At 50.4% G+C, this 25059-nt stretch overlaps 1 protein-coding gene across 2 annotated transcripts in view; it reads left to right on the top strand.

Annotated features, from left to right (window-relative positions):
- PRRC2A (proline rich coiled-coil 2A) overlaps positions 1-25059 on the top strand; it is a 54174-nt gene that overhangs the window by 14984 nt on the left and 14131 nt on the right. Inside the window, exons 12-28 of one of the 2 annotated variants that reach the window (XM_073548821.1) lie at positions 68-332; positions 432-661; positions 741-1044; positions 1145-1346; positions 1468-3393; positions 3479-3696; positions 4134-4240; positions 4376-4481; positions 13604-13689; positions 13773-13928; positions 14008-14130; positions 14219-14293; positions 14844-14967; positions 21123-21163; positions 21262-21329; positions 21447-21672; positions 22669-22764. In XM_073548821.1, the coding sequence (XP_073404922.1) occupies positions 68-332; positions 432-661; positions 741-1044; positions 1145-1346; positions 1468-3393; positions 3479-3696; positions 4134-4240; positions 4376-4481; positions 13604-13689; positions 13773-13928; positions 14008-14130; positions 14219-14293; positions 14844-14967; positions 21123-21163; positions 21262-21329; positions 21447-21672; positions 22669-22764 (4353 nt within the window). Of the gene's footprint in view, positions 1-67; positions 333-410; positions 662-740; positions 1045-1144; positions 1347-1467; positions 3394-3478; positions 3697-4133; positions 4241-4375; positions 4482-13603; positions 13690-13772; positions 13929-14007; positions 14131-14218; positions 14294-14843; positions 14968-21122; positions 21164-21261; positions 21330-21446; positions 21673-22668; positions 22765-25059 lie in introns of both variants that reach the window. The other variant, XM_073548820.1, reaches the window with a different exon arrangement.

Raw genomic sequence — 25059 nt, 5'->3', positions numbered from 1 at the left:
CATGACACAAGATGAGTAGATACCAGACCTGCGACATGTTCAGCTGCTAATGCTTACCTGTGCGCAGGAAAAGCCAGCGGCACCTATGGAAGACGAGGACGAGGCCTGGCGTCAGCGCAGGAAGCAGTCATCCTCCGAAATCTCCCAAGCTGTGGAGCGAGCCAGGAGAAGAAGAGAGGAGGAGGAGCGCAGGATGGAGGAGGAAAGAAGAGCGGCCTGTGCTGAGAAACTCAAACGTTTGGATATGAAGCATCGCGCTGCTCCGGAAGAGGCCGAACAACCAGCGGCTGGTACAAGGAGCGAGGGGACGGATCATCCAGCTTATTCTCCTGGTATGATGGTGTGTGTGGTGGCGGTACACGCCGACACTGCTGTATGATTATATATATATATATATATATGTCACGCAGCCTCATGTCTCATTCGTGTAGTGGTGGAACCTGCTCCACCTGCCGAAGTTCCCCCACAGCCCACCGCAGCGCCACCTCCAGCTCCTCCTGAAGTTCCTCTGGTGAAAGGAGAGCTGAGCCCGCCTCCCAGACCAGAGACCAAACCAGAGCCTGTGCCCACTGTGAGCCGACCACAAACTACAGGGCCCTCCCAGGGAGGATATAGCAAGTTTCAGAAAAGTTTGCCTCCTCGTTTCCAGCGTCAGCAGCAGGTATGATGTGCATGTAACACAGATTTGGGCAGGAAGTGAGGATGGAGATCTATTTATCATTTCTTTTATTTGGCTATAGGAGCAGCTCATGAAGCAATGGCAACAGAACAGAGAGCCCACTCCTCCATCCCCGGGTGGTCCGCCACCTTCTCAGGCTCTGGGAGCGTCCACCAGTCTGCCACCTCAGAAAGCTCTGTATGGCGGAGGATCCATGGGACGGACCACTCCGGTCCCTACCCCACAACCACCACCGAGCGCTCTCCCTCCTCCTCATGTCAGCTATGATCCCCGCTGGGTGATGGTGCCCCCGTTCATCGATCCGCGCATCATGCAGGGGCGGCCCATGGATTACTACCCTCCTGCTGCCAGTGTGCATCCCACAGGTAGGTCCATCAATCGTCATTGTGATCTTGTCCGTGCATCGCTGCTTCATGTTTAAAAATGCTGTTAAAGCTCTAGTTTCTCAATCTGTCTTCTATTTAGGACTGATGTCTCGAGAGCGATCGGACAGCGGTGGTTCGGGGTCGGATGGATACGAGCGTCATGGAGCACTGATGAGGGAGCGGGGGACCCCTCCAGCAGACTCCAAACTCATCTGGGGTGGAGAGATGTACAACCCTCCGGAGGCTCGGCCCATGGCATCTCCCCTGAGACCGAGCGCAGAAGAGGAGGAGCGGGATCAGCGGTCAGTAGCTCCTGTCTCGGGCTCACACTTCTGTGTCCATTAGATGACAACGCTTTTGTGTTTCAAGCTCTTTTTTTTTTTTTTTTTTTTTTTTTTTCTTTTTTTTTTTCTTAATGCGCAGAAGTGAAACTCCACCTGTTCGTCCTCACGCTCCGCAGCAGTCGCAGCCTGCACCTTACTTGGGCAACTTTACTTCTTACCAAGAAAATGCAGTTGGGCACCGATATCCAGTGGATGATCAACGCTCGTGGCATCAGCAGCGTAACCACGCGGCCACCCAGCAGTCACATCCTCCTCCACCGATGGAGCAGAGGCGATCAGAGCCAGCTCCTTCTCAGCCTCCTCCCTCCGCTCCTTCAGCACCACCTCGTCGGGTAGATGACGAACCTGTCTTACTCCGCAGAGAAGTAGCTGCCCCTCCAGCTCCTCCATCCCAACCAGACTCTGCTTCCAAAGTGGAAATCAATAGCGGACGACACAAGGAGGACAGGAAAGGGATCGCCAAAGAAGAGACAAAGCCTGAAAGGCAGAGTGGCAAGCATGAGTATCACAGACTCCCTCGTCGCGAGTCCAAGACTGAAACACGCTGGGGACCTAGGCCTGGAGGAGGAAGCCGGAGACAGGAGGATGCAACATTTACGAGCGGACCTTCATCTCAGACTGCTGGCCACCGACGCGCAGGTCCTATCAAGAGGACCGTTAGAAAAGATGAATCTGCAGCCCGAGAGCAACAGGACGGAAAGATAAGTCACACCCCAGTAGCGGTCCCCGAGCCCCCAAAGCAAAGACAGACGATCCATTCTAATAGAGAGGGAGAGCAGTCGGCAGGGTCTCCCTCTCGTAGAAGAAAGGAAACCATCAGCAATCCTCGAGGTTCTCCTGCCCTTGTCCCGTCATCTCGTGGCCGTGGCCGAGGAGAATACTTTGCCAGAGGTCGAGGCTTTCGTGGGGCATACAGCGGGCGCGGACGTGGCGGCAGAGGTCGAAGTCGTGAGTTTCGTGGTGGATACAGGCAAGACAGCCCTTTCTATAGAGAGGAGGTGGACACGATAAACAAGCCGGCTCCAATCGCCGTAGAACGGGAGCGTAACGCTAGTGAGACTAGAAGCGAGGGTTCAGACTACGAAGAAGTTCCCAAAAGAAGACGGCAGCGTGGCTCTGAGACCGGAAGTGAGACTGAGCCGGTCAATTCTGAAAAAGAGCCAGGAAAGAATGGACTTTCCTTACAGCAACAGCACACTGAGCACTCTACTATTCTTCCGCGACACCTGGAGAAAGGCCGGGACTCTGGCAGAGGGGGTCGTATTTTCACACCCAGGGGTGTCCCTTCTAGAAGGGGGAGGGGAGGATCATCTAGCGTTCCTGTGAACTGGAGTCCGCTCCCTAGGCAGCAGCCAATTACTTCTCAAGGTCCAACTGCGCAGCCTCCAATGCATCCGAACAAGCCTGAAAGAAAAAGTGAGAAGGTGGTAATGGCCCTGAGTCCACCAGTGCCCCACGACGAGAGAGTGCCTCCACCCAGGAGACGGCGCCACGGACGATCACAGCAGCAGGACAAACCTCCCCGCTTCCGAAGACTGAAGCAGGAGAGAGAGAATGCTGCCCGAGCTGGCAATGGGCCCGGTCCACCGCTGCCCCAGCAGCAGATAACAACCATGCAGGATCAGCACCCTCGCCCTGCGCCAGCGGAGGAGGACCGCCCTGTACCCAGGCGAGGACACAAATCGCCCGAGCCTTGCAATGCCAACTCTGACCAGGCGAACGAAGAGTGGGAGACCGCATCGGAAAGCAGCGACTTCACCGAGAAAAAAGAAAAGGCCGATGCTCCTATCCAAAATGGAGGATTAGTGGTCAGCCAGTCTGCTTCTACGGTAGGACGAGACCAAAGAAAAGATCTGTCAAAGAGAAGCTTCTCCAGCCAAAGGCCCGTCATGGAGAGACAGAACCGCCGACCCATGCATCCTGGTGGTCCGAGAGTGGGGCGGGGTGGTGGTGGAGGTGGAAAGTCTGGAGAGAAAAGAAGCTGGCCGTCTCCGAGGAACAGAGGGTGAGTTCAGATCTCTCTGGCTCATTGTGATTGCCAGGAGAGCTTGGCTTTATCCCATTTCTGTATGTATCTTTTATGATCCCAGGGGCAGAATCAACGACGACCGCCCTCCATCTTCTGTCCATCTCTCTCATCCACCTCCCAACACGAGCACAGTCTATCGGGTGGACCGCGTGATTCACAGTGATCCGGCCGGGATCCATCAGGCGCTCAGTGAACTCGGACAGCAAGTACACGGCAAAGCAATAGCAGTGAAGCAAAACGTGGAACTTCCCAGTGGCAGGAGTCAGCCGAGGACGACAGGTCAGTGGGGCTTTTTAATACATCTGGTAGCAGTCGTGTAAGGGGAATCACATAGAACTCGTTTCATCGTTTTCTTATTGACTCCTTGGATATTGGACACTCAGACCCAGAGTGGCTTTCAGGGGTGCAAACCAGGTGAAAGTGTTCAAGGGAAACTCTCCCTTGTGTATTGCCATCAGAACACCGACCCTCTGCTGCGTGATTGACAGCAGAGATTCGCTCTGTTGTGCGATGCATCTGCATGACAGAAGAGGATTATTTATTGGAGAATTCTGACTGCTTCGGCTATGGACCCTGCAGCATCATGGATTAGTCCTGGGAACGAACATGCCGGTCCCTGAGGCGAGGAGCAGAAGCTGCAGCTAATACCCCTGGAGCCGGTGATGGGCAATAATTGGACGACGTGCTGTTATTAACCAGTTGTGTTCCCTTTGCAGATCCGATCCTTGGCAGCTGCGCTGAATCTGTCGGTGAAAGCTTCGCAGTTCCGGCACAAAAGCGAAACGTGCGGTGTCGACGGACACGGGAGACTTCACAGGAGGAGGTATAAGGATGTGATGTGCAGTTGTCATCTTAAAGAGGCCATCACAAATAAAAATTAAATAATGGCCAACTTCTTTAACCAACAAATGACTTATATGGTCATATTGAATTGAATTCAATCCCTTCTTGTTCGTAGGTTGTACTTCATGCAGGGATGTCTGTGTCTGCAAAGTCGTGGGCACAGCGCCTCACTCGTGGCCATCGATTAGAGTCACTCAGGATCTGGAATAGAGAGCAGAGCAGTAAGTTAATACTATCGCACATGTCCGCTCACTAACTGGTTATCACCTATTCATCCCTCTGGGTTGCCAGACTCCTACAGATCCCAAGTACTGGGCTCCACCTGCATCTGTAAGGACCATGCGATGGCCGTACATGCAGAAAAACTGGACACAACTATTGATATATACCAAATTGTATAGGTCAATGTATCAATTTATAAGATAAGTGGTATAGATCTGCTGAATAGATGAATGGTTGACCATTCGGAAGAGTAGTGACCACCGAGCAAGGAACAAAACCGGACCTGTGATCAAAGTAAAATAGGGACCAATAGAATGTATGTAATTAAAATACTTTTATTATCAAAGTGGTAAGAAATAGCACTGAATACAAGGGTGTCCGCACCGTATAGAATAAATAATATATATAAAAAATAAAACAATGTTAAAAACCAACCCTAAGGTAACAAAGAAATAGATATTAATTTTCAACCTGAGCCATATATATTTTTTCTTTTTTGAAAAACAGATCATAAAGTACAATATGTACAGAAGATGTAATAACTGTACGGTAGAAGAGATAGAAATGACCGTATAATATAAAGAAGCCCAAGAATAAAATAATTCACATCATGTGTATATCTCAAAATTTCAATGCCCCATAAATTAATAAGCAAGTGAAGGAAGGGGTGCTGTAAGAAAGGAAAAAAGTGTAGGTGCACAACAATTGAATAACTCTTAATTTATGTAATACAGTACAATATATTAAATGTGAGGTAAAAACCAAAATGTGGAAAAACTTAGTCCAGTGTGTAATAAAAGTGAATAGAATGGAAGGGGAAATAATCGTAATCCACACTGAAAATCATATACACATATATATATATATATATATATATATATATATATATATATATATATATACAGTGCCTACAAGTAGTATTCAACCCCCTGCAGATTTAGCAGGTTTGATAAGATGCAAATAAGTTAGAGCCTTCAAACTTCACACAAGAGCAGGATTTATTAACAGATGCATAAATCTTACAAACCAAAAAGTTATGTTGCTCAGTTAAATTTTAATAAATTTTAAACATACAAGTGTGGGTCAGTTATTATTCAACCCCTAGGTTTAATATTTTGTGGAATAACCCTTGTTTGCAATTACAGCTAATAATCGTCTTTTCTCGTTCGCCTTATTGGGGGACACAGAGACCATGGGTGTATGCTGCTGCCACTAGGAGGCTGACACTATGCACAAAAAAAGGTTAGCTCCTCCTCCGCCGTATACACCCCACCGACCGGCAGGAAATTCCTCAGTTTAGCTTAGTGTCAGTAGGAGGTGGACACGGGTCTTTTATTAGACCCATATCTACCTCAGTGTGCGTCGTTTCTTTGCAGGTTCCGGAGGGATACGGAGTGAACAGTCACATCCGTACTCCCACAAAGAGACTATGAGTATGGCGTGTACTGCCACCCCGTATCCTCATAGGTCTCCGGAGCAGGACCAGGAGCCTCGCACAAGTAGGTGCCAGCCGCACGGATGGTCCTTGCCCCCCGCCTCCCACCCTCTCGCCTACCAGAGCCTGAAGGTTGGATGAGGCGCGGATTTCATATAGACAGACAGCGTGGGATTTTCAGGTACCTTTATTGTAAGGCCCCCTGCCTGGGTGAGTATGTCAGTCTTCCCCCAGTGTTTTCTCTTGGAGCGGTCGCCAGGGGGACCACGTTAGGGTCCCTGCACGCCCTGCATCCCCCCACGGTCACCGCATCCATGCAGGCCCCGGGTCTTCACGGGCCTCGTTCTGCGCTTCCCCCCCCCCCCTTTTTTTCCATCTCGGCAGGGGTAGCGCTGGAGTCGGGCAGTTCTGGGCAGGGACGCGGCCCGGTGTTGCGACGCGTCTTCCGCGCCGACCCCCTGCTGACAGGCGGCCGCCGCAACTAATTTAGGCCCCGGCTTGTGTTCGGGCCTACCTTAGCGTCGCGGCCACGCCCCCCGCCCCTTTCTACTAAGCGGGCTTCACTCCCGCTCTCCCCAGGCCCTCCCCCCGCCTTTCCCTCTCCTGCCCAGCATATTATGGCTAGAGGGCAGCAATTATTAACCCTGCGAGGAGCTACGCCCTTCCCCGGGACCCGCGCTTTTCCACAGGCAGGCGCCATCTTCACAGCCTGCCAGCCGGACGCAGCTGGAGAGGCTCCCCAGCCCCTGAGCAGTTTCTGCAAGCAGCTTTTTGCCTCTTTGGGACGGCCAACTGGACTTCTCCCTGATCTGCATCCCCGGACAGGTCGAGCAGCATCGCTTTTGGGGACACCGGACCGTGAGTAGCTCTGCACGGCAGACTGACCCTTCTCCGCCCTCTGTCCCCCAACCTTCCGGCACTACCTCAGGTTTTTCACAAAGTCTATCCCTAAGGCTGATCGTACCCGCTCTTCGGCCCTCCCCTGCACCCTAGTCAAGTTCTTCGCATGTTCTTCGTGCAACCGCAAACTTCCCTCAGGTCAGTCCTCTCCCCTCTGCCTGGACTGTAGCAATCCAATCCAGCCCGACGCCGCTCAGGAGCCATCCATAGCCCCAGGGGTGAGTGAGCCCCCCTGGCCGGGTTGGGCCGCCTCCCTATCACGGTTGGTGGCAGACCTCACCAAGGTGTCTCAGTCCCTAGTAGCCGTTCTGGATAAGTTGCCCTTGGGAGCTTCTGCGGGACCTAGCACGTCCCATCTGAGCCAGCCAGTGTCAGTCGCAAGAGACCCAGGCAGGATCTCCAGGCGGAGTCCTCTCCTCGCCCTACCTCACCCCATACTCCCCAGCAGTCTCCCTCTCGGGCCTCCTCTCCCGAGTCAGGTGAAGCGCTTTCGGAATCTGAAGGGGTCTTAGAGCTGGATTCGGATCAGGATGCGAACATGAAGGTTACGGTGCAGAACCTCATTGCCGCGATTCACCATACCTTCGACATCACTGACGCCCCTGCGAAATCCTCAGATCAGGAGGTTTCGTTCAGACGGGCGGAAACACCTTCCAGGGTGTTTCCCTTTCATTCCGAGTTTGGGAAGATTTTTACCAAGGAAAGGGAAGATCCGACTAGACGCTTTCAAAGAGGAAAGCGTCTCGGCGTGCTGTATCCGTTCGCTAAAGAGCTCACGGACAACTGGGCCGCTTCTCCTTCAGTGGACCTTCCCGTGTCCAGACTCTCTAATAATACTGTTCTTCCGCTGTCGGGTGTAGCGTCTCTAAAAGATTCTAATGACAGAATCATAGAATCCCTAGCAAAGTCTGCCTTTGAGGCGGCATCTGCGGCGGTATGTCCAGTCTTTGCTTCATCTTGGGCAGCAAAGGCTATATCCGCTTGGGCAGAGGACCTTCGGCAGGGCATTCTGGATAAGGCACAACCGGAGCATTTGGCCGATCTCGCCAATCAGATTTCCCATGCGGGGGATTATCTGCTTTCTGCTTCCTTGGATGCCGCATCTTGCGCGGTTCAGGCGTCAAGCAACATCGTGGCAATCCGACGTACAATTTGGCTCAAGGCCTGGCAGGCGGACTTCTCCTCTAAAAAGTCTCTGACTAATCTGCCTTTTCAAGGAGTGCGTCTCTTTGGGTCCCCATTGGACCAGATTATTAAGGACGCTACCGGAGGTACGAGTTCTCTTCTCCCCCAATCCAAGCCTCGCAGACCTCCTCCAAGGCGTCAGTTCCGTCCCTTTCGGTCTTTCCGCCGTTTCAATGCGGCGGAAAACCCTTCCAACCAGCAAAGGCCACAAGCACGTCAGGAAAGAAAGAAGGTCTCCTTCAGGCCCACTCCGTCCTGGTGGTCCCACTCTTCCCAGGGAAGACCACCCAGATCTAGATCTGGACGGTCTACGTCCGCATGACTATCATCGGTCTTCCGTGGGTCCCTTCCAATTGTGAGGTCGACTCCTTTTCTTCAGCGACGTCTGGTTCGCCTCAGTAGAGGACGCTTGGGTCAGAGAGGTTGTATCGACAGGATACAAAATAGAGTTCGTTTCTCTTCCACGGGATCGCTTCTTCCAATCCCGTCCGCCACGGGATCCTGCCTTGATCCCGGGGTTCGGTTCGGCCATCGCCTCTCTCCTCATCTCCGGGGTGATTGTGCCCGTTCCCGAATCGGAACGATTCACAGGGTTTTATTCAAACCTGTTTGTGGTGCCGAAAAAGGACGGGGCGGTTCGACCCATCTTGGATCTCAAGTTACTCAACAAGAGAGTTCGCCTCCGCCACTTCCGGATGGAGTCGGTTCGCTCGGTGATTGCCTCCATGGAGGAGCAGGAATTCATGTGTTCCATAGACATCCAAGATGCCTATCTACACGTGCCCATATTTTTCCCGGACATCCAAAGTTCCTGTGGTTTGCGATTCACCACGAACATTATCAGTTCGTCGCACTCCCTTTCGGGCTCGCCACCGCTCCCAGGGTCTTCACGAAGATTATGGCGGCGTTGATGGCCTTGTTGAGGATCAGAGGTCTTGTTCTTTTTCCGTATCTCGACGATATTCTGATCAAGGCTCCCTCCTTTCATCAGGCCCGCCTAAGTGTGGCGATCGTTCTAGACACCCTGTCCAGTTTTGGGTGGATCGTCAACCGGAAAAAGTCCTGTCTGATCCCTACTCAACGCCTTGTGTTTCTGGGCCTTCTTTTGACACTCGTCGGTCAAGGGTATTTCTCCCACAAGACAAGATTCTTTCCCTGCAGCAGGGCGTCCGAGCACTACAGATCGCACGGTTTTCATCTCTCAGGACAGCCATGAGGATTCTGGGGAAGATGGTGGCAGCAATAGAGGCAGTTCCCTTTGCCCAGTTTCACGCCAGGCCCCTCCAGCAGGCCATTTTGTCCAGGTGGAACAGGTCTGCTCTGTCTCTGGATCGTCCGGTTCGTCTTTCATGCCGGATCAAGCGGTCTCTCAACTGGTGGTTGACGTCTCCCCTCATTCTCTCGGGGCGGTCCTTTCTTCCCAGATTGTCACAACGGACGCCAGCCTCATCGGCTGGGGTGCAGTGTTCCGCAATCACACTGTTCAGGGTCGATGGTCGACTCGGGAATCAGCTCTGCAGATCAATGTCCTAGAGATACGAGCGATCCTTCTGGCTCTCGTCCACTGGGAACGGCGCCTCAAGGGCCTGCCTGTCAGGATTCAAACAGACAATGCCGCAGCGGTGGCGTATATCAACCGACAAGGGGGGACACGGAGTGTCTCAGCCCTGGCGGAAGTGTCCAGAATTCTTCAATGGGCAGAGACCTTTGTTCCAACAATTTCCGCGGTTCACATTCCCGGCGTGGACAACTGGGCCGCCGATTTTCTAAGCCGCGAGGGTCTCGCGGCAGGGGAATGGTCCCTACATCCGGAGGTGTTTCATCTGCTCTGCCGTCGGTGGGGAACCCCGGACGTAGACCTCATGGCGTCTCGCCTCAAAAGGAAGGTACCACAATTCGTGTCCAGGTCTCGGGACCCCCTGGCAGTGGGCGCCGACGCTCTGGCCGTTCCTTGGTCACAGTTCGAGCTCCCCTACGTGTTCCCTCCCCTGCCTCTTCTTCCCAAGCTGTTGAAGAAAATCAAGGCAGAAGGGATTCCAGTCGTCCTCATCGCCCCGAATTGGCCCAGAAGGTCTTGGTTCGCGGACATTGTCAACTTTCTCGCGGACGCCCCCTGGAAGCTTCCCGACAGGGCAGATCTGCTGTCGCAAGGCCCGATTTGCCACCCCAATTCTCGGTCGCTCAATTTAACGGCGTGGCTGTTGAGACCGAGGTTTTGAAACGGGCAGGATTCTCTGATCGAGTGATTCATACCATGATCCGCGCCAGAAAGCCTTCCTCTTCCAAGATCTATTACCGTACTTGGAAAGCCTATTTCTCCTGGTGTGAGGCCAATGACCTTGCGCCCATGGTTTTTTCGCTTCCTTCTGTTCTGGCGTTTCTTCAGACAGGGCTGGATGCGGGGCTTGCTCTCAGTTCCTTGAAGGGTCAAGTTTCGGCACTGTCCATTTTATTTCAGAAGACGCTGGCCTCCCGGCCCCAGGTCAAAACCTTTCTTCAGGGTGTGGCTCACACGGTTCCTCCGTATCGAGCGCCCGTGGATCCTTGGGATCTTAATTTCGTTCTTGGGGTTCTGCAAGGTCCTCCTTTTGAACCTCTCAGGGATGTTTCCCTTGCCCTCCTTTCTTGGAAGGTGGCCTTTCTGGTGGCCATTACTTCCATCCGACGTGTGTCGGAATTAGCGGCCCTTTCTTGCCCCTCTCCCTTTTTGGTACTTCATCAGGACAAGGTAGTTCTGCGGCCTCCGCCCTCTTTCCTTCCGAAGGTGGTATCTTCGTTTCACCTCAATGAGGACATTGTTCTGCCATCCTTCTGCCCGAGCCCAGCTCATCCTCGGGAGCGATCCTTGAACAAGCTGGACCTGGTCAGGGCATTGAGAGTCTATCTAGCCAGGACATCTTCCTTGCGGAAGTCAGACTCTCTGTTTATCATTCCAGACGGTGCAAGGAAAGGTCACCCAGCCTCAAAGGCCACTATTGCTCGCTGGATCAGATCGGCAATTTTGGAGGCATACCGGGTCAAGCATCGTGCAGCTCCTTCAGGGATCAGAGCGCACTCTACCCGGGCGGTGGGTGCCTCCTGGGCGTTGCGCCACAGAGCTTCCGCGCTGCAGCTTTGGAAAGCTGCAACGTGGTCTTCGGTTCACACTTTGTGAAATTCTACAGGGTCCACACCTACGCTTCGGCGGACGCCAGCCTAGGTAGAAGGATTCTGCAGGCCGCGGTGGTGAGTCCACTGGCCTGATGGAAGTTTGTTTCCCACCCCAGGGACTGCTTTGGGACGTCCCATGGTCTCTGTGTCCCCCAATAAGGCGAACGAGAAAACAGGATTTTTTGGGTTGCTTACCGTAAAATCTGTTTCTCGGAGCCTTCATTGGGGGACACAGCACCCTCCCATGTTCTACAACTCCTGTTCTTATGTTTGTCGATTGGTTACAGTTGAGTTGATCGTTCTGTTTTCGATCTATTCCGTTACTTCTCCTACTGCTTTCTCACTAACTGAGGAATTTCCTGCCGGTCGGTGGGGTGTATACGGCGGAGGAGGAGCTAACCTTTTTTTGTGCATAGTGTCAGCCTCCTAGTGGCAGCAGCATACACCCATGGTCTCTGTGTCCCATGGTCTCTGTGTCCCCCAATGAAGGCTCCGAGAAACAGATTTTACGGTAAGCAACCCAAAAAATCCTGTTTTATAAGACCTGATCAGGCCGGCACAGGTCTCTGGAGTTATCTTGGCCCACTCCTCCATGCAGATCTTCTCCAAGTTATCTAGGTTCTTTGGGTGTCTCATGTGGACTTTAATCTTGAGCTCCTTCCACAAGTTTTCAATTGGGTTAAGGTCAGGAGACTGACTAGGCCACTCCAACACCTTGATTTTTTGCCTCTTGAACCAGGCCTTGGTTTTCTTGGCTGTGTGCTTTGGGTCGTTGTCTTGTTGGAAGATGAAATGACGACCCATCTTAAGATCCTTAATGGAGGAGCGGAGGTTCTTGGCCAAAATATCCAGGTAGGCCGTGCTATCCATCTTCCCATGGATGCGGACCAGATGGCCAGGCCCCTTGGCAGAGAAACAGCCCCACAGCATGATGCTGCCACCACCATGCTTAACTGTAGGGATGGTATTCTTGGGGTCGTATGCAGTGCCATCCAGTCTCCAAACGTCACGTGTGTGGTTGGCACCAAAGATCTCGATCTTGGTCTCATCAGACCAGAGAACCTTGAACCAGTCTGTCTCAGAGTCCTCCAAGTGATCATGAGCAAACTGTAGACGAGCCTTGACATGACGCTTTGAAAGTAAAGGTACCTTACGGGCTCGTCTGGAACGGAGACCATTGCGGTGGAGTACGTTACTTATGGTATTGACTGAAACCAATGTCCCCACTGCCATGAGATCTTCCCGGAGCTCCTTCCTTGTTGTCCTTGGGTTAGCCTTGACTCTTCGGACAAGCCTGGCCTCGGCACGGGAGGAAACTTTCAAAGGCAGTCCAGGCCGTGGAAGGCTAACAGTAGTTCCACAAGCCTTCCACTTCCGGATGATGCTCCCAACAGTGGAGACAGGTAGGCCCAACTCCTTGGAAAGGGTTTTGTACCCCTTGCCAGCCTTGTGACCCTCCACGATCTTGTCTCTGATGGCCTTGGAATGCTCCTTTGTCTTTCCCATGTTGACCATGTATGAGTGCTGTTCACAAGTTTGGGGAGGGTCTTAAATAGTCAGAAAAGGCTGGAAAAAGAGATAATTAATCCAAACATGTGAAGCTCATTGTTCTTTGTGCCTGAAATACTTCTTAATACTTTAGGGGAACCAAACAGAATTCTGGTGGTTTGAGGGGTTGAATAATAAATGACCCTCTGAATAAACTTTTCACAATTTAAAAAAAAATTAAACATAGAAATAACATTCTTTTTTGCTGCAGTGCATTTCACACTTCCAGGCTGATCTACAGTCCAAATGTCACAATGCCAAGTTAATTCTGAATGTGTAAACCTGCTAAATGTGCAGGGGGTTGAATACTACTTGTAGGCACTGTATATGTATATGTGTGTGTGTGTGTGTGTGTGTATATATATATATATATATATATATATATATATATATATATATATATATATATATATATATATATATATATATATAGCAATAGGCACTGATACAGCCGAAGGATCACCGTAGCGAAATGCAATGATCTAAAAAAAAGTTACCTAAACGGAGCGCGGAGGGAGATTCCGATGCAGCACATGACCCGACGCGCGTTTCGGACTGCGTCTTTCGTCAGGGTCAGGATGGCTGTACGTGATGCGGACTCACCTCTCATTGACTAGAGTATTGTGTTCTGTGAAGCGGACGAGCCATGGACAGTGATGGAGACTTACACATATGCTGCCTATGCTGCAGTCGGGTATTTCATTTTAGAGGACTAGAAATCCCCCCCCCCCCTAAAAAAAATAAAAAAATAAAATAGCAGTGCCTTTGTATGGGGTTTCACAAGGTGCCAAAAAAGGGCTTTCTTCTCCCTCTCCCTAAATGTCTTTTGTTCTAATGTATTTTTATTTCCCATTGTCCCTTTTGGTTGTGTTCGTGTGGCGTCACCATAAAACCTAACTTTAGATGACAGAGGAAAGCTCGGCGCTCCGTATCCCGTGGATTCCTGGATGGAGCCTTTGAACCCCTATGAGGATGCCATTAGCACTGAGGCAAGTGGCATTGTGTCTTATTGTAGCGAGCGTCCATTGTGCCGGTCGTTACTGATACTTACCGCCCCTTCTCCGGATCCCAGATGAGCCATTCGGACAGCGGGGTGGATCTGAGCAGTGATTCCCAGTTGTCGTCCAGCAGTTGTAGTCAGCGGAGTTCCCCGGACGGAGGCATGAAGCCCGAAGGAGGCAAAAGATCTGGAAGGTCTACAGGTCGACAGCAACATGGACACTTTCCGGTAACAGACATTTCTGGGCGCCTTTCTTTTCTCTGAAGTTTCCTTCCTTTATTTTTCTTCTATATCACCTCTCATACAGTTAGTAGGACTTCCTCCTGATCCAATTGGAATGGAAAGAGCCCAGAAGTCCTCATCCGAATGTCCTGGTGTGTCCAGCACCCCTTCCTGCCTGGCATCGCCCCCTCCGTCCACCAGTGTTAAGGTAACAAACAGCTCATGTACCATATAACGTGTAGTAACCTTTGTCTTGGCACTGTCAGGTCTTTGCTAAACGTTTGTGTTCTATAAAGGAGCCGTGCGCGTCTGCTGATGGCACCAAGCGAGGCAGAGATGCATTGGGCACTGCGAGCCAGCTCCACTGCATGGTAAGTACCTCCGCATAGCAAGCACCCCCCCTCCCCTGCATGGTAAGCGCACCCCTCGCATAGCAAGCACCCCCTCTGCCTGGTAAGCATACCTCTGCATGGTAAGCACCCTGGGATGGTGAGCACCCCTGCATGGTAAATACCCCGGGGCCCGCTGCTCTTGTACTGTCTAAAGATGAGGAAAATCATTTGCACTCCCCTGGTCCGGCACACACTTTGTTACTCCATGACAGTCAGACCAGGACAGTACGAACTTCCCTCTGCATTCCCACTTGCATTGCGGCATACTAGGTTCATAATGAGGTTACTAGAACCTCGCGACAAATGTCATAAAGTTGTATGAGGCCCCCGCGACATGACACCCAGTATACCACCACTCGCTTGTCTGAGTAAGTCCGCACCACTGTGGTCTGGCTGTCACCGAGTAGGAAAGTGGATGCCAGACCGGGGGAGGGCTAATGCTTTTTGCTCACCTCTAGCGCTATCCTTTAACCATTTTATGTAGAATGTTGCCATTTCCTCCATTTTTATACTCACTGTTAACTTTCAGACAGGCTCTTCACCACAGTCCTGGGATTCCCCTCCAACCTCAGCAGCTGTTGTCCCCCATATGGAACCTCGACAGGTCACCACGTCACCTGCCCACCTGGAGGGGACGAGGCCGCAAGTGCCAGGTACAAAACTAGCAGGACCTGATTTCCAGCAGATGAGTGACAGGTGGTGCTGCTCTCAGCTGGAGCCATCGGATGATCTCCGTGTGATGCGTCACTTTCTCTATCGCTTCATTGGGGACACAGGAAACCATGGGTGTATGCTGTTGCCACTAGGAGGCTGACACTATGCAGAAAAAAAGTTAGCTCCTCCGCAGTGTACACCCTACTGACAGGAAGTAGGATGTTCAGTATAGCTTAGTGTCAGTAGGAGGTGGACACGGGTCTTTCATTAGACCCTTATCTACCTCAATGTGCGTCGTTCCTTTTCAGGTACCAGGAAGGATACAGTGTGAAAGGTCACAACTGTACTCCCACAGTGAGACTATGAGTACGGCGTGTACTGCCACCCTGTATCCTCATACGTCTACCCGGCAGGACCCAAACCCCTAGCACAGAAGCGTGCTTAGGTGATCCAGACCTGGTCCTGGCCCTGCATCTCCCAACTACTCGCCCAAAAGAGCCTGTTAGTTGGATGAGATGTGACGTCCTGCAACATGTTTCCGGACGTCTGACACATGAAGATAGGTAAAGAAGAGGAAATCCCCTAGGTTCCAGTAGTCTAGGCCCGGCTTATATCGGGCCCAGTCCTCCCCTCTCCCTGGCCGCTCTCCTGCCGCACATGTGGGGAGCTCATTCCCTGCCGAGGTCGGCAAAGCCCTCACCACCGCTCGCCGAGTGCTGTGTGTTTCAGGCTTCCCCCAGCTGGTACCCTATTCAGCAGAATAGGCGAAGGTGGGCAGCAGCCTGCTCTCCTCAGCGCGGGTCTCCCGCCCCACCACTTCCCCCCTGCACCCGACTACCTTTCTGGTAGGATCCAGGTGATAACTCCAGATTTTTTCGGGCTGCCGCCCCCCCTTCCTTCGTCGGCGGTCTCCTGGGTCTAATCTAGGCCCCGACTTCAATTGCGGCCTAGTCCTCGGTAGCCCAGCCCCCCGTCCTCTCTTTGTTTCGGGCGGGCTTTTTTCCCGCCCGTGTTCCCTCAGCCGCTCCCTGCACCCAGCGCAAGCTCTGCCCTCCGTCCGGCCTCCCTTGCAGCGCAGAGAGAATATCCTTCGCCGCCATCTTCCAGGCCCCTGAGCTGACGGTTGGCTCTGCCCCCGTTCGGACTGTGCAGAGTGGAGTTGTGCACAGCGCGCCCTTGTCTAAGGCGGGTAGGTGAGGACCCTGAGCGGTCATATTGGTGAGAGCACACCGGTAATGACTGCCCTGCCTGTGGGCAGCGCAGTCCTCGTCACCGCTTAGTTTTGCTCCGCAGAGGATCCATCTTAGCTATTGCGTCTCATGTGAAATGCGCTATAGTCGTACAGTCCCTGGAGCAGTACAGTCACTAACGTAATGGTTTTCTGGGGCCGTACAGTCTCTGAAGTAATTGTACTCTTGAACTGTACAGTCACTGAAGTAATAGTACTCTAGAATCGTGTATTTTCCTGGCGTAATTGTAATCTTCTGCCGCACGGTCTCTAGTGCATCAGTATGTCTGGCATAGCACACAGAGGCTTGGAGAGCCACGCTGCTGTCTTCTGTATTTGCTGCATGGCGTTGGCCTGCTAGGGGGTTTGACTCGCACGTTTTTTTCATCGGAGATCTGATTTTGTCACACGACTGTTGTGTTCGACCATTGCAGATATGTGCCTTGATTTCAGCAGAGCAACAATCAACCATTGCTTCACACATACAGGTGCTGGAGCCCTGGCATAGCATCTGCTCCCATATCTACTGCTCACAGGCACTCGCCTTCCTTTTTTCTGCAGCCCCCTCCGGACGCTGGCTTCATACTGCTCTAAGCAGAATGTGCGGCTTCTATCGCTTCACGTCTGCAGTGTTTGGGCCGGCCTTCCAGCTGGATAGAAGTTTGTGCTACCTGGCAATTGTCTACTGTGGTTCAGTGGATAAAGAAGCTGACCACAACTCGCTGGTCCAGAGGTTGGAACCATAGCACACAACAGAGAGTGCAGTTAGTCTCTTTCTGATCCCAGGCCTAATGTTCTACCGTCAGAAGAATTGACTGGTCAGAATCTACTTTACTACAGACTTTGTGGCACGGCTTACTACACGTGAAGCTGTTATTCTACCTAATGTCGTCAGGTATCCAGACCTAGACCACAACACAGAAGCCGTTATTCTGCCTAATGCCGTCAGGTATTCAGACCTAGACCGCTACACAAGCCGTTATTCTGCCTAATGCCGTCAGGTACCTAGTCCTTGACCGCAACACAGAAGCCGTTATTCTACCTAATGTCATCAGGTATCCAGACATAGACTGCACCGCAACACAGAAATGGCTGTCTCCTATTCCCTTCTCCTGGTTCTCTCCACGCTGATTTGTTCACAGGATACTTAGAGCCGATGGCAGCTGTACTATATCCGCTGTACAGGCTTCGGAAGCACCACCTTCCAGGTACAGTAGTTCAAACGGCCGTATTACTGAGGAGACATGTCTGGGGTTGACTGCTTCAGTGGTACTGGTGTTCTGTACCGTATTCAGGTGAGTTAGACGCTCTCGCCTTCAGGTTCCTCACGCTCTATTGCAGCAGTATTATATCTCTTACCGAGCACTTGGATAGACCTCTAGCAGACATGTTTAGTCAATACACGCCGTCTTTCTGGTGACTCAAACATACCCGCGGTCCATCTACTACACCGGTCCGGCTGTACTGTCCCATTTCAGGTGAGTCAGGAGCGTCCTCTTTCGCGTTCATCTGGGTCTTTTGCAGCTTTTGCCTAAGCTCCCGTCTAATCACCACTCGTGGTGAGGTGCCGGCATTTATTGCTCCTGACGGGCTGCAGCTGCGGTTACAGGCCGCGTCCAGGTGAGTCAAACACACCTTTCAGATGCATATTTCATTGTTAATAACATCTGTGGTTTGTTAACAGTTAAACGTAATCACTACCATGTCCAAACGGAGCGGATCTCTGTACCACAGAGCGGATCTCTGTAGCAACATAACTTGACTCTCCACCGTCAGGTGGGTCAGACACTCGTGTCCGGTACGGATGGTCGCGGTTTTACTGCGGCATGCTCTGGACCCTATGTGCGAGTTGCCCCACAGGAGTTTTGGCCACACCTTCTGATCAGCTTACAGTACTGTCCGCAGGCTATCTTTACTGCAGGTGTTACGTCAATCTTTAATGTTGGGCCAATAGTAGTTTATAAGTTCTAGTCTGTCCTAAGGGCCTTCGTGCTACCACAATGCCTAAGCTCCTTATCTGTCGGAACTTACTTATTCTTTCTTACAGACGCCGGGTAAAGCCTCCAGCAGCTCAGACAGGTAACTTCTGACCGTGACTGGAAAATGTATCCCACCTCAGACAAGAGTGGAATCTGACTCTGCGCCAGCATCGACCAGGGTAGAAAGCTGCTCCAGTCTGAGATCCAAGGATGAGTCTGGTGATAACGCGTTTCTTCCTTCAGCTAGAATTGCATCTTTTCCCTGTTATCCTCGGGCGTGTTGTTTTAGACTTAGGTAAGCGGGTCTACTCACCGCAATCCCCTCTCTGCTCCAGAGGGTCCAGGATGGATTTGGTCGTTTACATCATCATACGGATCGACCTGCCTTTCGTCAGCCTAGTTGTCCTCTGGGGTCTATTTTATCTACCTAGAGCCAACTTTCCTTACAGTTGACATAGTCCATGTTTTGCATGGACTTTCCTTGCTCGACTTATCTCTTTTCTAAGTCCGGCTGGACTATTTTTTCCATATCCATCCTCATCCCTGAATGATGGGTTTATCTTCCCTTTGATCTCAAAGTAATCCAGTAGCCGTCGTTCTACCTGCCTAGTCAAGCAATCTGTTGTCTCTTCATAGCCATCCTGAGCCTACATCGCGACTATGAGATCCAGGTTATTCCCAGGTGCCATTCAGTACGTTTCCAGTGTTCGACTCTTTAGCAGGTTCCCAGTGGCCTGCTCTTAGGTCCTGTCATTTTCTCACAGAACGGACTTCAGCCGTTTCCAAACGGGGGCGCCTCGGTATATCTCTTTTCTCCCGTGTGAGGTCCTTCCTCTCTCAGAAGTGCATCCCTCAGGGATGCCAATGGCAAATTCACACAGTAGTTGGGAAAATTCTATAGCCTCGTTTCTAGCTTGCTCATCAGAGCATTCTTTCTGGACACCAGTCTGAAGATTTGACCGTCCTCACTGTTCAAAAAAATTTTCTTGCATGGAGACATGGGTTTTCGCCTATCGTTCCTATCTAAGGTTCCATTTGGCTTTCGGTTTCGCGAGCGAAATTATCCCCAAAAAAGTCCCTCACCAACTTTCCGTTCTTTCCATGTGGCTCCAATAGGCCAAATCATTGATGAGGTCACCGGAAGGACAAGTGCTCTCCTTCCTCAGGCTAAACCTCGTCATTCTTCAGCGCTTTTTTCCTCAGCATGACTTTGGGGATCTAGGTTTGAGTCCATACTTGTTTTTCTCAGGAAGAAATTTTCTTCGTTCAGCATTTGCCTCCTGTGAATCGCATGATTTTCCCTTGTTCCATGAAGCTCTTATCCAGGTCCTGATTTCTTCAGGACTTTGGCGATATCTGCGTTTGCAACGGACGGGTTCCTTTTCCTTCCAGTTGGTAGCCTGTCCTTTCAGACTCTCAACCACCCTTGGGGTCTCACTGAGCATGTCCTCCACAGGTCCATGAGGTTTTCTTCAGAGCCCATGCTTAGCTTCGGCAAGTTCCGGTCGGGGTAAAAGACCTCGCAGGTGACCTTGCAGGTGACGAGGGTGACTTCCTCGTCCTGATTGGAATTATTTGCTGTTCCCTTCCCTTGGGGACTGCTTTGGGACGTCCCATGGTTTCCTGTGTCCCCCAATGAAGCGATAGAGAAAACAGGATTTTTAGTTGCTTACAGTAAAATCTGTTTCTCTGAGCCTTCATTGGGGGACACAGCACCCTCCCAAGTTGAACAGCTCGGTTACTGCATAATATTGTTACAGTGTGGATTTGTGTTTTCTGTGTTTTTATCTTGTCTACAGATTACTTCTCCTACTGCTTTCTCACTAACTGAACATCCTACGTCCTGTCGGTAGGGTGTACACTGTGGAAGAGGAGCTAACTTTTTTCAGCGTAGTGTCAGCCTCCTAGTGGCAGCAGCATACACCCATGGTTTCCTGTGTCCCCCAATGAAGGCTCAGAGAAACAGATTTTACGGTAAGCAACTAAAAATCCTGTTTTTCTGGCCATGGTTCCACCTTAAAGGGAACCTGTCACCCCCTCCAGGAAATTTTAAGTAAAAGAGCCGCCTTGTGCAGCACTAATGCTGCATTCTGTCAAGGTGGCTCTTTTATTTAGGGTACCTTCCACCGCAGAAATAATTTTTTTTTAAAATTGGTCAGACATACCTGATATTTGACAGGGGGGCAGGTCTTTCCCCATCTGACCGAGACGCCTCGCATCCATCACTCATGTCTTCCTGCGTTGTTTGCTCTGCCTCTACATTTTTCTTTTCAAATCTTGGCGCCTGCGCTGTAGTATGTATTCTGGGGCATGCGCAGTGACTGCTGCCTGTCCTCTCTCATGACTTCCTGGCCTTCCTATCGCGCGGCCAGAGATCTCGCCCAGCAGTCGCTTATGATTTATTCACACTGCGGGGCTGGGAATCTTGGGCATGCGCAGTAGTTATCTGCGGCTCTCATGCCCAAGATTCCCAACCCCACAGTGTGAATAAATCATAAGCGACTGCGGGGCGGGTTCTCTGGCCGCGCGTCCACGCAGGCGCGATAGGAAGGCCAGGAAGTCATGAGAGAGGACGGGCAGCGGTCACTGCGCATGCCCCAGAATACATACCACAGTGCAGGTGCCAAGATTTGAAAAGAAAAATGAAGAGGCGGAGCAAACAACGCAGGAAGACATGAGTGATGGATGGGAGGCGTCTCGGTCAGAAGGGGAAAGACCTGCCCCCGTCAAATATCAGGTATGTCTGACCAATTTTAAAAAAGATTATTTCTGCAGTGGAAGGTACCCTAAATAAAAGAGCCACCTTGACAGAATGCAGCATTAGTGCTGCACAAGGTGGCTCTTTTACTTAAAATTGCCTGGACGGGGTGACAGGTTCCCTTTAAATAGGGACCAAACCTTCTCCTTGATTTATTTTGCTCATTTTCTTCGGTTTATATCTTTGCAGATGACAGAAGTCAGAGAGTGTATCCAAACCAATACTACCAGGTACCAGAGCATTGATCGCACCACTGTTAGGACCAACACAGGCTTTGTCTCTATAGTATAATGGATGTATAATTTCCATTGCTTGTATTCTGTGTCAGGTGGATGTCCATGTCACAAGCACAGGCAGTGGGTACAGACCTGGGACCCCCTCTCTGCAGCCCTACAGGTCAGACACTTTCCTGACCACATGACTATGCCTTTCCTCCCTATTGTGCATTTTTCCTTTGTCTTTATTCAGCTGTTATCTGTTACTGAGATATACCTATGTTGTTCTTCCTGACAGATCCCAGCCTCTGTACCTGCATGCGGCTCCATCGCCAGCCTCCACTCCTGCTCTGCTGCCCACATCTGCTCTTCTCTCGGGTATTGCCCTGAAAGGCCAGTACCTGGAGTTCAGTGACCTGAGCAAAGTACCCGCAGGCAGCCTCCTGTACCAGGCCCCGGCCTTCCTCTACAGCGGACATTACTGCCCAGCACAAGTTGGCACTGACCAGCAGCACCTGGTGCAGGTATGCTGGAGAAGATACCACGATTTCACCCTTTGCTGGAATACTTGTGTCAGTCATACATATATTAGTTTTCTGATAACACCACTAATCACCAGCAATATTCTAGCAGTCATCTGTTTCATCACAGTTAAGTTACTTCCATACACTGTAAAATATGGTAGTTGTCATATCATCCCAATTTTGATTTCTCAAATCTCTCTATCTGCAAATATAACGTTACCCTGACTCCCTAAAGCTTTCTATGTCTGAGACGTGTGCAAATTCCCAAGTATATTTATGTTAGATGAAGCTTTGTCTTGTTTTCCTGCCATCTGTTTGTAAGAGCTGACCAGGAGAAACCTGGCACAAGCTGGAGACAGGATGAAACTGCATTACAACAGATGAACTGAGACTTTGTTGTGTAATACATAGCCCTGGATAGTCTCTGTGTAACCAGCGGTTTCTGTGTCTGCTGTATGATGTACACAGCAGTTTTGGTGTCTCCTATTTGATGTGAAAACAGCACTCTCGGTGTCTCCTATGTGATGTGTATACAGCACTCTCGGATTCGCCTATGTGTGTTCCTTCTTGGTGCCTTTTGTGCAGGACCCTTGGGCGGAGGGGGGGGGGGTAATAGAGGCCCTGAAAGATGATATGGATACAGTTAGCCTCTTTATATTAGTGCCAGGTAAATACATGTGAGAAAAAAGTGCAATGAACCGCCCCCAATGTGGAGGATTCATTCACAGATTCACTTGAATGAATGTCATGGAAAACATCTGACGATGTCATAGACTGATTCTTGTGTGGCAAAATTGTCCACAATGGCAAAATAATGTCCGTCTTCCAGAAACAGCACCACACTTGCCTGTGGTTATGTGTGGAACTGCAGTTCCCTTCCATTGAAGTCAATCAGGATGACCTGCAATACCACATGCAACCTGTGGACAGATGTGGTGCCGTGTTATTTTTGTTTTTTTTTTCTGGACAATCTGTAATATGATCTGTTGCTCTCAGGTCAGACAGGACATGGCGTCTGCATCTGATTACTACTCTGCTCCTCTACATCACCCCGGACAGAGCGGATACCTCACTACAGCTCCCAACCAGCAGGTGAGTGCACAGAAACATTTGCCTGGCACTGTGAACACTCTTGTAGTGTGCCTGATTTATTAACCCCTTAGTGACAGAGCCAATTTGGTACTTAATGACCGGGCCAATTTCCACCATTCAGACCTGAGAGTCCTCAGTGGTTGATTCCTTTTAACGGTTAACTGAAAAGATGGTAACACATTGCAAGCTTTCGAGACTACTCAGGTCTCTTCATCAGGCATTGACTAATACAAAATCTGAAGAGTCACATATTTATACACAACACAGTATGTGGTAATAACTCTGGAATGCTTCAACGGATCCCACTGATTCTGAGATTGTTTTTTCGTGACATATTGTACTTCATGTTAGTGGTAAAATTTCTTCCATATAACTTGAGTTTATTTAATAATAATTTTATTTCTATAGCGCCGACATATTCCGCAGCACTTAACATTTCAGAGGGGACTTGTACAGACAATAGACATTACAGCATAACAATAATCACATAGATCATAACAGATACCAAGAGGAATGAGGGCCCTGCTCGCAAGCTTACAGTCTATGAGGAAAAAAGGGGAGACACGAAAGGTGGGTGTTAACAGTTGCCCTGATTGTATGGACCAGCCATAATGTTAAGTGTGTAACAGTACAGACACCGAGGGCTAATGAATGTATAAAGCATGTGGGAACATGATGCGGGGAACCTGGTTATGGTAAAACTTTTGGCTGTGCCACCCAGGGATAGATTAGGTTAATGTGTTGAGGTGGTAGGCCAGTCTGAATAAAGGAGTTTTCAGGGCACGCTTAAAATTGTGGGGATTGGGGACTAATCGTATTGACCTGGGAAGTGCATTGCAAAGAATTGGCGCAGCACGTGTATAGTCTTGGAGACGGGAGTGGAAGGTTCTAATTACTGAGGATGCTAACCTCAGGTCATCAGCAGAATGGAGGGCACGGGTAGGGTGGTAGACTGAAACAAGGGAGGAGATGTAGGGTGGTGCTGAGCCATGAAGAGCTTTGTGGGTGAGGGTAATAAGTTTGTACTGGATTCTGGAGTGGATGTGTAGCCAGTGTAATGACTGGCACAAGGTAGAGGCATCGGTGTAACGATTGGTGAGGAATATGATCCTGGCTGCAGCATTCAAGACAGATTGGAGAGGGGAGAGTTTGGTAAGAGGGAGACTGATTAGAAGAGTTACAATAGTCCAGACGAGAATGAATAAGAGAAACAGTAAGCGTTTTTGCGGAGTCAAAAGTAAGAAAAGGTCGAATTCTAGAAATGTTTTTGAGGTGCAGATAACAAGAGCGAGCCAGTGATCGAATGTGGGGGGCAAAGGAAAGCTCGGAGTCAAGTTTGACCCCAAGACAGCGGCATGTTGCTGGGGAGTAATAGTGGAACCACACACGGAAATGGCAATGTCGGGTATAGGTACATTAGTAGCGGGAGGAAACACAAGGAGTTCAGTCTTTGATAGGTTCAGTTTCAGATATAGTGAGGACATGATGTTAGACACAGCGTTTAGACAATCGCTGGTGTTTTCTAGAAAGGCTGGCGTGATGTCAGGAGAAGAAGCATATAATTGGGTGTCATCAGCATAGATATGGTACTGGAAACCAAATCTACTGATTGTTTGACCAATAGGGGCAGTGCAGTGTACAAGGAGAAGAGTAGGGGGCTTAGAACCAATCCTTGAGAAACCCCAACAGTAAGGGGAAGGTAAGAGGAGGAGGAACTGGCAAAAGATACAGTAAAGGAGCGGTCAGAGAGATAGGAGGAGAACCAGGAGAGAACGGTGTCCTTGAGGCCAATGGAACGGAGCATAGTGAGGAGGAGCTGATGATCCACAGTGTCGAATGCTGCAGAGAGATCCAAGAGAATTAGCATGGAGTAATGACCATTTGATTTACCTGTTAGTAGATCATTAGAGACGTGAGTGAGGGCAGTTTCAGTAGGGTGTAGAGAGCGGAAACCGGATTGGAGAGGGTCAAGAGGAGAGTTATCAAAGAGATATCGGATAAGACTGGAGTGGACCAGGTGTTCCAGGAGTTTAGAGATGAAGGGAAGATTAGAGACAGGTCTATAGTTAGAGTCACAGTTTTGGTTGAGAGATGGTTTTATAAGTAGTGGATGTATAATGGCATGCTTAAATGAGGAGGGAAAGATACCAGAAGAGAGAGAGAGAGGTTAAATATTTTAGTTAGGTGAGGGGTGACAGCAGGGGGAAGGGACTGGAGGAGATGTGACGAAATGGGTCACTGGTGCAAGTGGTTGGGCGAGAAGATGCAAGGAACCTGCTTACTTCTTCTGTGACT

Source organism: Dendrobates tinctorius, unplaced genomic scaffold, assembly GCF_039654945.1.
Source record: "Dendrobates tinctorius isolate UK_male_01 unplaced genomic scaffold, ASM3965494v1 ptg000158l, whole genome shotgun sequence".
Lineage (NCBI taxonomy): Eukaryota > Metazoa > Chordata > Amphibia > Anura > Dendrobatidae > Dendrobates > Dendrobates tinctorius.
This window is presented reverse-complemented; position numbering and strand designations above follow the sequence as displayed.